General features: G+C 45.8%; 1 protein-coding gene across 1 annotated transcript in view; it reads left to right on the forward strand.

Annotated features, from left to right (window-relative positions):
* Positions 1–12,174, forward strand: part of COL26A1 (collagen type XXVI alpha 1 chain) — a gene marked incomplete at both ends in the record, with an annotated part of 170,324 nt that overhangs the window by 27,936 nt on the left and 130,214 nt on the right. Inside the window, one exon of the mRNA XM_080629926.1 lies at positions 7,634–7,737. Coding sequence (XP_080486052.1) covers positions 7,634–7,737 — 104 coding nt within the window. The remainder of the gene's footprint in view (positions 1–7,633; positions 7,738–12,174) is intronic.

The following is a 12,174-nucleotide window of genomic DNA, read 5'->3' on the forward strand; positions in this document are numbered from 1 at the left end:
CTGTACTAGTACCTCTGCCTTCAGGCTTTCTGGAAGTTTAGCTTCTGGTGATATCGACTTACTCCAGGTTTAGTAGTGGCTAAAAATATTTGTGCTTTCTATATCCCTGTGGTTGTTCAGGTAATATATCTTCTTTCCTTTGCCAAAAAGACAAACATCATCTGGCCACCTTGTCTTTTTCTCTAGTGAGATTTCTGGTGCCTGAGCTTGAAGAGGGGCACAGGCAGATTCATAAGATCTTATGCATGATTGTAGGCAATGCAAAATGTCAGTCAGCCATTGGCATTAGTTTGGCTTTATAGTATTTCTCCCAGCTGCACTTGAAACAAACTGTTTTCATCTCCTTGTTTGCAGGGAGTCAGTGGTATCTGAAGAAGCTTTCACTCTGCCAGCACCCACTATCAGGCTGCTCACTAGCTAAAGGGACACCAGCCAAAACCCAAGGCATCTCTCAACTCATGGTGACAGCTGAGAGGGGCTCTCTGGTAGAGACTCAGCTTACAGCAGACATCGGTGTGGCCAGACAAGGATTTAATCTATTTCCTGTTTCCCATTCATTTGTGTTAGGTTTCTTTCCCTTATTGCACAAACTGCAGCTCAGGATCAAGCCTTTGACAGAGGAGTATCCACAAGATCCCTAGCCCAGCAGCTTTGGTGATGTCCTTGCTGTCTGTTCACTTGCTGTTGGGCAGCTAACAGCTGTACTTCTGCAGGAGTGTCGTCATCTTGGCTGGGATGGGATGAGCTGCTCTGTTCTTGCCCTCCACCCCAGACTCTTTATTTAGCCTGGGTGCTGAGTTGCTTTGGAGCAGTCTTGGCTGGAGACTTTTCCCTCAGCAGATCTATTCTTAAACTCTTTCCATTTGTGTAGTGGAGGCTTCAGCTTCTGCGCGCCATAGGATATGCCTTTGCTTTGTCATGCTACGAAGCAAACAGGCAACTTTCCAGCAGCCTGGCTGAAACTCCTGGTGTACTTAGAAAATCACATGCCATTCATCTGTCTGAAGGAAGTGATAAAGTCTTGGTGTTTCAACAGCAATGTAATCTCTGGGGCTCTGCTGCCTGGATGGTTGCACCCAGCTCCCAATAAACCCAGGCATCTGAATGGTAACCCTTCTCCTGAGCAGTTCCTTTGCTGCAGCAGCTAATGCAGAATGCTGTCATGCTAAGGATGCTGCACTCCCTGAGGCTGACTGAGTAGGGTTGGTCTCATAGGTCAGGCAAGGATGAGAGACCTGCATCCAGTTGCTGCAGCTTTTCTGACTTCTGTGTCTTCAGTCAGGTGATGTCACCTCACCTCGAAGATGAGAACAGCACTTCTTTTGTCTTACTGTGTTTTAGGACTTTCAGAATAGGACAACTTCTTGCTATAGCTCAGTTGGCCAAAATCAGCCTGATTTTCATTACAGTATTTGTGCATGAGTATTGAGGTCAGTAAAACAGTGTCTTGAGAGGTAGGTGACTGAGGTGCGCAGCCAGGCAGATCATGCACTGTTACAGCCTTCAGAAGACAAACATTTTCTGCTTCAAACTGTTGCTGCTGTGAAAATCCCTCTCTCGTTTCTGGAAGCATGCTGCTTGAGAGTGATATTTGTCTCCTCTCCTACTTGTCTCATCCAAGAAAAATAAATGTTCCCAGCAAAGTTGTGTGAGGTTTTTATCCTGCTATCTCTTGCTGTACTCAGTGGTCACATATCTGTCTCACTTTCTAGACTTCAGGCATCCTGTCTCTGCAGCACTTTCTGGCTCCAGAGAATCTGAAGATTCCCCTGGAAACCTATAGCTGGCTTGTACAGGGATGGGCTTACCTGGTCTTGTTACTTCAGCAAGAGCTATTGGAACCCCAGCATGAAGTTATTCATGTGTTAGCTCCAGATACCACTGAAAGGTGGGAGAGTCTGGGCTCTGATGCCCTTTCCAGCTGCTAGTTACTGCATGTTTTCTCCCTTTCAGTATTCCTGCTGGTTTGGCTTATCGCAAATGCTATGTGCTTTTGATGACATCGGCAATTGAACTTGCATGGATTAATCTTGCTGTTAGGTGGTTTTGAACTTTGGATTTTCTTTGTTGTTTTCATTTAACGCATTTCTGCTCCCAGAGGGATTTTACAAGCTAGTTTACAGAATAACAAAGAAGGAATTCAGCAGGCTCATCCATTTTGGTCTTTTCCTGCTTTTGAAGACTATTGCTACAGGGTCAGTAGAAGTTGGGGATCTGTCACCCACAAGATTGGCCTTTAGCTGATGTTTCTCCTCAATTTCAGAAGTAGTAACACCACAGTAAATCCTCTGTTTCTTTCTAGTCAATGGAATAATAAATTCCAGAGCTTATTCCAATGCATTAGGAATCAGGATTGCTGTTTGAAGTCCTGTTACACACCATCTCTTATGTGTTTAATTCTGTTATCTCTCTCTGAGAGATAAGAGCCATATGCTTGGAAAAAGGTGCCTACTCTCCTGCGCACACAAGGATGTAAGTGTAGGATGAACTGTGCTCTTGTGAACAGGATGCACGGGAGATCAGGGTGTGTAAGGGGTTCGAGCTGTAGCACAAGGGCGTGTTCTCAGGTTTGGAAGCAGTGTGGGTGGCTGTGTGCTGCTGGCTGGGCACAGGTGGAGGGCCATCTGCTTTGCAGGCTGTGCTCAGGTCTTCTCAGGCTGCTAGTGAAGGCCTTTTGATCTCGCAATGTCATACATGCTGTCTGGGCACTCTTCTTCCTCGTTGCTATGGCAGGGCAGTGCTGGTCTGAAGTAGCACTGAGATCTCATTGTTAATGAAGACAGGAGCTGATGATTACTCTGGTGGCACAGAAACATCTGTCTTTGTGTCCTTTGACTTAGGACTGAGAGACTGTAAACTGCTGCTGTGTACAGCTTGAGGAGATAGGGTTTGTGTAAGTTTGTGTTTTCTGGGTTTTAGACTCTAACTTGTGCAAACCAGACACGCTCAGAGTTAAACAGAAACTTCTTCCTCCCCTTTGGCAAAGGCAGGAGATGTACAGTGGCCTCCAACATATCTGCAGCTGCAGGTTTTGTATTTTGTCCAGTGTCTGCAGGAGCATGTTCGAAACTCCTGGTTATGTTCTCCCCTGAGGAACTGCTGCCTGTGTGCTAGGGAAGCTGGAAAAGTTGGGGCTGCAGGAAAGAAAAGAGCACAGGTCTCATTCACAAGTGGTGGTCTCTGCCATGCTTGTGATTGCAAACATGATGGCCAAGGTACTCTTTGTCCCTGTGAGGTGAAGTTATCTTGCCTATTCCATAGAGAAGCTGCATGGTGTAATCGGTGTCTGGTGGTCCTTGGGAGGATAGTTATGGTGGTCTATCTAGAGTGGGGATGGTGGTGTTCAGAGGCAAGTTCTTGATAGCTTCTCTGGAACAGGCTCTCTTTTAATGCAGAAATAACGCTTGTTAGAATGAAGATGGATTGTCCCTGTTTGAAAGGCTGTATGCCAGTTCGATGTGCAGGGTTGGACCCACTACATTGATGTATGAATTTGTTGCCATGAGAGTAGTAGGTAAAAGCAAGTTTGAATTCCTTGGTTTCCAGATTCTTTGCCAGCCAAAAGGCAAGTTCATTCCTCTTGTTATCCTGAAACCCATCAGTAAGTGAGGTTGAAACTTTCAACCTGGAACTTGAATGGAAATGAACAGAAGCCTCTGAAGGTTGCTGAGGTCTCCTCAGGCACAAACTGCAGTGGCTGAATGAATCACACTAACAAAACCATCTCTTGTGATGTGGAAATGAGTTTCACACCTTCCCTCTCATGTCATCTTTGTAAATGTCAAAGGGCAGGGAAATCCATAACAGGGAAGGTATTTCCTGTGTGTGACAGGCTGTTCTGCTTGGATCAGGGCAGAGATTGCACCTCTCTTTGACCTGATTTGAGAGGCTCTGATCCAAGAATGTGACAATTCCCTTGTGCCACATCTGGCTGTTGTGTTCAGTGACACTTCCTTGAGAGCAGGGGGAGCGTATCCTTGTGTGTTGAGGTGTGAGACTTGTTGGCTGCCATGTCCTGACTTCTTCAGTATTTCTAGCTTCATACCCCCAAAACAGTTAATCAGTCATCTCATGCTCCCTCCCCACATTACCCCTTCCTGGGCAGTCACACAGAGGCACAAGCAAGAGACTCTTTCTCAAATGATGACTGCAGGCAGGTGAGCTCCTGTAGCCTTGTCTGACACCATCAGGCAGTCTCCAGGGGCAGCCAGGGGTTTGCTCTGATGCAGTGACAGCAGTAGTGCTGGCTGAGTTTGCTGGGTTCTTCCCATACTCCCTGGGACCTTGCTGTGAGCCTCAGCGTACATGTTGGTAAATGAGGCCTATCTCCTGTGGTAGAGTGACAGGTCCTGCTAGTTTGCTTCTTTGAAGTGCTTGGAAGCTTGGCAGGGAACTGTATATGCCAAACATATCCTTTGGCTGCCTGGGAAGCCAAGAAGGTGCAGTTGTAGCTCATCCTAACCTCCTTTCTTACTGTGGTTTTGCTCTTTGCTTGTGGCTTGGGTGGCATCCAAGGGAGAAGCTTCCCTATTCCACTGCCAAGCCTTTATTCTGCCTGTTGTGTTTTCCACACATTCTAATTCCAAGGCTTCTGATCTTTAACAGGTATGCTCTTTTCCTCTCCTTTTCCCATGGTTTTTTTTTCCTTTCCTCCAGTTGCAACACTTCTGGTATCAGGCAGTGATGATGCTTCATTAAAGGAGTTTTCTTTGTTTCCCTCCTGGAATAGCAGTTGGGAAGCTGCATGTTGTGATGATGCATGTAACAACAGACCTTGGTGCAGCTCACATGGATGAGGGAAAGCGGTGCTACAGAGAACAGAGCAACATCAGAGCAGATTTGAGCTAGCAAGCTGGGACTGCTTCACATGCCTGAATGCACAATGCTGAACAGAGCTGCAAATGTCAGGACTCTTCCAGGAAATTGAGGGTGGGTGGTAGGCTGTGACAGCTGAGCTCCATGTTTGTCATGCCCTGAGAAGTCCTCGCTCGTTTGAGGATTAAACTATAGCTACTTCCCCGACACAGAACTGCTGCCAAGATTCCAGTCTGGCTCAAGCCACTCTCCACACTTCATAATGAAGTTTGAGAGAGTTTTAACATCTTGGTGTTGGCAGAAACGTGGTTTTAAAATCACGGTGTAGTTGGAGACTGGCTGGCTCTGGACACTGGTAACTGGGTTGGAGACTTTCATCTTGAGGTCAAGTCCAGCTGTGGTGTTAGTGACAAAGTCATGAACTTCTGACTGATGGTTCGGGGCTTGTGTGTGGAAAGATGTCTTGAGTCCAGTGCCAGGACTGGGAGTTGGGAGACTTGAGTTTGGTTCCTGAGCTTTGCCAGAGCTCTTCTGGGAGACCCTCAGCAAGATACTGAAAGTCTTCATGCCTTGGGTCTCTCTGAAAAAGCACTGAAGCTCTACCTACATCAATGTGGTGCTGAGTCCTCAAGCTCACTCATGACTGCAAACTCCTGAATACCATTGGATGCAGAAGTGCAAAGCACTAAGTGGGGCAAGCTGGCTTTGTCCAACCTGTATTAGACAAGTGCCTGGATAGCAATTGTCAGTGTTAGCAGTCACTGGTGTGCTTTTTGGCTGCCCAGAGAGCAAGGACGTGATATTCTCAGAGGAGACAGCATTGTTCTCCCATCGCTGGCCAATGCCAATGCCACTCCAAACAGGCAGCCTCGTGCTCAGAAGGAAGCTTGTGCAGCCCTCTTGTCTGTTTGCTATAGGAGAAGTTGGCTTCTGTGTTTGGCAGCTGGCATAAGAAACAATCAGCAACAGTTTATTGAGAAATTAATTTCCCAAAGACTGAGCTGCTACCTTCTTTCCAAGACATACATGGGCAGCCTCTCCTGGCAAGCCTTGGTGATGGCTCTTGAGAGTATCTGTACCCATGTCACTGCAGTGCTCTCCTGGATGTACACCTGTACCTGTTACCCCTTGGGGAGGGGTTTGGATGAAATTCCTGCAATTTCTAGCTCCATTTTGCCCTTGTGCATCTGAGCCTGGGGCAGTGCTGCAGGCAGAGGCTGTGCTTTGTCTTCTGCTGGGTCTCACACTGCAGGAGGAGGCTCTTCCCCTGAGAAGACCCCAGTGCTGGGGCTTGTGTCTGCCTGGCCTTGAGAAAAAACCATAAAGCTGCAGCCTGCAACACTGTAATCCCAAAGCTTCAGCCTCTCCCTGTGTGTGCCAAATTCCTTTGGCTGTTAAACAAGGGGAGGAATTTTGAGGGGAGCTTGTAGAGTGTGACTTCTGTGTTTGCTTTTAGCTTCATGAATAGCAGCAATGACTTGTCTGGCTGTATACTGAGAAAACTCTGATCTGCCAGCTCTGAAGGGCTGCCGGTTTAAAATCAAAGCTGGCATTTGTGCAACTGGCTGGTTTGTCTTGACTTCAGAATCACTGGTGCCTTCCACGGCTCTGCCTGTGTCTGCAGGTAGCCCTTTAGTTTCCAGTGGGGCATGGCAGGACTTGTGCTTTAACTGGGACTCTGGGATGCAGTCTGCTGGACATGAAGCTAACCAATATGTCCTGCAGAACCACAGCTGTGGTGAGGAAGAGTGTAACCCTATTTCAGGTGGGGAATCCTGAGGCATGGGTCAGCTAGCTGGGAAAAAGGCTCCATGGTGATCCCTGATGTAGTCTTCATAGAATCATAGAATACCAGGTTGGGAGGGACCTCAGGGATCATCTGGTCCAGCCTTTTTTGTTAGAGCATGACCCTAGATGTCTCAGAACCCTCTCCAGCTGGATCTTAACAGTATCCAACATTGGGGAATCCACCACTTCCCTGGGGAGATTATTCCAGTGGCTGATTGTTTCTCATTGTGAAAAATTTTCTTCTTGTGCCCAATTGGAATCTCCCCTGGGGTAACTTGTACCCATCGCTGGTCATCTTTTCCATGTGATTCCTTGTAAGAAGGGAGTCTCCATCATCTTTGTAGCCACCCCTCAAATACTGGAACATGGTGATAAGGTCTTCTCTCGGCCTTCTTTTCTCTAGGCTGAACAAACCCAGTTCTCTCAGCCTTACCTCACATGGCTGCCCAGTCTTTGGACTTTTCTTTGTGGCTCTTCTCTGGACCCTCTCTGGCCTGTCTGCATCTGTTTTGTATAGCAAATGTTGTGTTGTGATGATGTTTGTTATGCTGCTGTGTTAAAGCACCCTGGATCTGAGTGGTGGGGGTGAGAAAATGGAAGACACACAAGAGATTTATATTTATGTGAGTAATGTTTTGGAACCTCTGCTAGTGCTGAGTGAGGAAAGGCTAATGAGGCAGCCTTTGTTCAAGGTCAGACACATCCACATGCAGGCAGAGTGAGGGAAACCAGAGTCAGCACCTCCACTACTTGCAATGACTTGGTAGCAATGAGACCCCCACAAAGCATAATTTGCAGGAGAGGTATGGAGAAGAGCCAGAAGCGTATCAGGGCTTAAGGAGAAAAATCAGGGTTGTTGAACTGGATCCATACTATAGTAAACCATTGCTATGTTGCTTTGTGTGTCTCCTTTTTCTGCAGCCAGGGGTGGCTGGGTGCTCAGGGGCAGGTGGGAAGATGTGCTGTGAATTAGTAACAACATGAGCCTTGAGTACATAAGTGTATCCTGCTGACTTCTTGTTTGTGTTAGTTACAGGACTCTCATCAGGCCCACGTATAAAATGTCCTACCGAACTGTGACCACGCTGGAGTGGAGGTGCTGCCCTGGCTTCACGGGGAGCAACTGTGAAGAGGGTGAGTTATCCAGCAATGTTTGTAGCTGCTTCTGGTAGTTTTCTTTGTGCTGCAATACCTTGGTGCTAATCACACGGTTCAGGCAAATCTCTAACTAGGAAACTGTCTCCTTACAGCCACAAAGAATGATGGCTGCAGACAGCAGCTCGCTTCAGGCTGCTGAGAAAACAATAGCTTCCCAGAAGCTCAAGAAAAGCCTTAAGTAGCAAAGCTACTCTAAGTTACAGTCTGCAGAAGACAGCTTAGCATTTTAGCATGCTGCTAGAAGAAGTGAGCTTGGGGAAGATAAGCTTCTGTGAGCACCTTGGTTTCTTACCTATCACTGCAGGGGATGCTAAAGGAGGGACTGTGGCAGCACTGTTACCCAAATAGCTGCAGCTCAGCCTGGCTGAGGATCTGACCAGGGACCTGAGGAGCTGGTGTGTGCAGCCTGTTCATGCCTGTAGGTTTGAACAGGTGAGAGTAATTACAGCTTAGTGGTGCTGCTGGTGTAAAGGAGAGAATCCAGCTCTCTCCTGCAGTGCCAGATCTGTTTCCGCAGATTTCAGGGCAAATAAAAAGCCAACATAAGCTTGTTTGAGAAAGTCGGCAGCGATCTCACAGGAGCGGCTCTGTGCAACGAGGTGACAATTTTATGCAGTCGGTTTTCAAGGTGGAACTGTTCTTTTGGGCTTGGATACAGCGTGTGGAGCGTGAGCAGGCGGCCAGTAGCGAGCCCTCACTTTCATGTGTGAGATTATTCTTACCTTTTTTTTTTTTCCTCCCTAAAACATCTGGCGCTACCAACAGCCCTGTGTTCTTGAAAGGAGGAGAGAAAAAATTACCCCTTTTTAGTACAGAAGGGTTGTACCCCTTAATTTCTAGGAGTGGTGTCGACACCAGTGCTGTACACGGCACCTCAAACTGTCCAGAGGCATCAGTTTTAAACCTGGAGGATTCACTTGCTCCTTATGTTAATTCTTAATGTTCATGTCACTTGGAATTGTGAGTAAAAAGGGCTGAAAAGAGTCTTTTAGGGCTTTTTGGCAATCTGTTATAAAGCCTTTTGTACTCTTTCTTTTTTTGCACTCTCTTCTACTGCAAATCTGGTTCCTCTGAGAGGGTGGGATGCTTACATCTGTGTGGGTCCTTCCTGGAAACAGCAGACAAAAGAAAACAGACAAGTAAACTGAAGCAAAACCAAACCAGTGCAGTTCTGGAGCCACAGCAAATTAACAGGGTAGAACCTCAAAATGCTTTCATCTTTTTTTTGGTGTTAGCTTTCTCCTCACTGTTTCATTTCACTCGTATGTGCAGCTGGTGCTTTTGAAGCTGATGTGAGGTAGGTATGATTGAAGGCAGATTGGACATGAGCTATTTTTAACTTGCCTTTTCGCTCTATTACAAATGCTCTAATTCTCTGATGGTCACTATTGTTCTCCATGTGTCAGCAGAATGACAACTGCAGTGGCTCTTGAGCTTTCACTTCAGAATGTCTCCTGTTTCCAGAGACCGAAGGCAAAAGTTTCCGTTCCCTGGGAGCTCTGAAATAACAAGGCTGCATTTCCATGAGTAGAACAGACTAAGACAGGAGATAGAATGGATTGCTCAAGTACACAGAGCAGTTTTGCATGGCTGCAGGGTCTCTTCAGATCGATGGTGGGTTTGTTTTGCATCTTGAGGCTTGAGAGATCCTATTTGTTGATTCAGTTTTTAATCCCCAGTGAGCAGGGTTGATACTTGCTCCTTTTCTGTGTTGTTCTGGAGCAGTGTCCACTCTAGCCTATGTGGAGAAGGGGTTATTTTTTACTACCTGTCCTTATATGAGGCCTTCTTTACCCTTTCTAGATTTATTTCTATTAGCATTTCATGAGGGAAGATGGTGGGAGGGTGAACTGGGGAAACCAAGTCAAAGAGCTTAATGTCATTCAAAGGCTGCAGTGTAGCTGTTTACTATGTACAGGCTTCCTTGTTAGCTCTCAAAGGCAGATCAGCTTTTCTTTTGCAAAGGAAACTGTCCACCCTGGATGTGTAGCTCCGAAGTATGACATACTCCTGGTGAGACTGGCTTGCTGTAACACACCTTCAATGAGAAACCTCCCCTTCCACAGTGACTCACTGAGCTCTGGTAGAGCAAGCTTTGAATGCAGTTCCATTATTCCGGAGTGTCTTGACCTTTAGCTAATAAGTTTAGCTTGAGAAAGTAACCACTTAACTGTCACCAGCTGGCAGGCACCTACATTAATGCTGAAGGCTGCACATTGTTTAGATTTAAATTATCTTGGGAATTTAACTCTTGCATTGTAGCTGATAAAGAGCAACATCATCTGGAGGAAGCCCAGCTGGAGAAGTGGGTGGAGAGCTTGCTACTCAGTGGGCTATTAATTTACTGAGGTGGGGATGGCTGCTTCCAATCTGTTTCTTTAAGTTGGCACTGCTTGGGGCTCTCTGCTCTTCCCTTCAGTGCTTTCCCCTCACCCAAAGGTATGTCAGCATTTGAAAGGGCTCCAGTTCTTTTATTGGTTTTGTGGAAGTGTGACCAGCTGGTTGAGCAGATAGCTAAAACTCGCCAGTTGTACCAGTGCTTCCCAAAGGGTTTCTTGCAACTTTCTTCGATGGAGAAAGAGACTTGATGTAACAAGTCTGGTGAATTTAACTGTCAGGAGATGCTAATTTTTATTTTCCAGTTTCAGGGGGTTTTGTTTTGTTTAAAGTGGAGCCCAAACCTAGGACAGGAAATGAATCCACCGAGCCACCCAGTCTGCTGACTGCTGATATAAAGAACATATGGATGAGGGCAGTGCAGAGGTGAAGTGGTTTAGCTATTGCAATCATGCATCAAGCTGATTGATTTGAATCCAAGATGATGCTGACATTTCAACTCAGCCTTTTTTCTATATGGCTGAAAGTTCAAAGGCAAATGCAATCTCTTGGGAGAGGAAAAGTGTCACTTGCAAGTTCAGGGGCTCAGCATTGCCCTAAAGCTCTCCAGCTAGGCAAGGTCTTATTTCACTTTACAAATCTAACATAGACTTCTTTTTTGTTTGTTTGTACTGCTTGAATTTGGGATAGTAGCCAGGATCCTATTTACCCCAGAGGCAGATTGATGGCAGACAGCTTAGCTTTTTGGGCACGAAGCAGCTCCAAGAGTAACCTCGGCACCTCTAAAGTGATGCCATGGTGATTCCAAGCTTAATAGTTTATTTTGAGAACTTCCTTTTTTTTCCTCGCCTCCTCACTTCAGTTCTTGGAATATTTTCATCTACTTTTAATAACTATTTTTTTGCATCTTGTCATCTTGAGACTTTTCAAACCTCTTGGATTCCCATGTGTTTACAATTTTCAAAGTAGCATAAGAAAATGAAGACTTCATTCGTGATGTGATAGAGTGCAAAAACTTTCTCCTGTTTTACTACTGCTTCACAAAGTTTCTTTTTCTCAGGAGAAGAGATGCAGAACTGCACTGCCAGGAAAATCTTAAACTAGCAAATGCAATTGTGATACAAAATTGGATAAAGCCGTGAGAATGAACATCAAAGCTAGAGACCTGAAAGTCTGAAAGCGCATCAGAGTGCTCTAGAGGGGATTCAAAGTAGCGTTGATGGGACCTCGCTTCTTCAGGTCTTGATTTGCTCCCCTGTGAACTGTTAAACAGAGAACTGCCAAACTGTGTGAAAATATGATGTGTAGATTATGCAGTATCATTTCCCATGGTATCACTGTTGTTCTCTTCAGGAGTTGAGCTCATGTGAAGTGTTCTTCCTTTTGTCAAATACTTCAGTTCCTTCTTGTTTCTCCCTCTTCCTTGTAGCCACTGTTTGGAAGCAGGGAAGTTAAGTCTGTGTATCACAGACAGCAAGTTCAGAGCTCTTTACTGCCACTGAGCATTTCTCATCTTGGCCTTAGAAACTGAGAACATGTATGAGAAGGCAGTGGGAGTCAAAAGAGGCATTGCACTATCTGTTCCTGTTGCTACTAAATCCTAGTACAGGGATGTTTTTGTACTTCAGAGTCCCAGCTCCTATTGTAGACAAAGCAAGATCTTCCGTTTGAGCGGTGATGTTCTCCCAGAGATGGTTGTCTTGGTGCTCTCTGGTTAGCAGGGCAGTTCTACACTGCAGGTCCATGGCAGGCTGAGGTACCCTCCTTTCAAGTTTGGATCTAGCACAGGTCCTTGCACATATGTAGTTCTCTACTAGAGACTGGCTCAGCAATTCCTTTAGTGAAATGTGGCTCTGCTGTAATTTTGAGATCTTTGAAACTGAAGTTCAGTGTTTGGTTCCACAAAGCATCTAAAAATATCTTCTCATTCTGAAAAGTTTAATGTTCATTAGACATGGTGTGTTATGTGAATACATGTTATAGCCTATTAAATGCAAACCTAAATTTCCTAGTAACTCTCTAGTTACTAAAGCAATCAGTAAGTAGGCAGCAAAATGTGGTAACTAACTCAGTAAA

The sequence above is a fragment of the Psittacula echo genome, assembly GCF_963264785.1.
Source record: "Psittacula echo genome assembly, chromosome: 15".
In the NCBI taxonomy this organism is placed as follows: Eukaryota; Metazoa; Chordata; class Aves; order Psittaciformes; family Psittacidae; genus Psittacula; species Psittacula echo.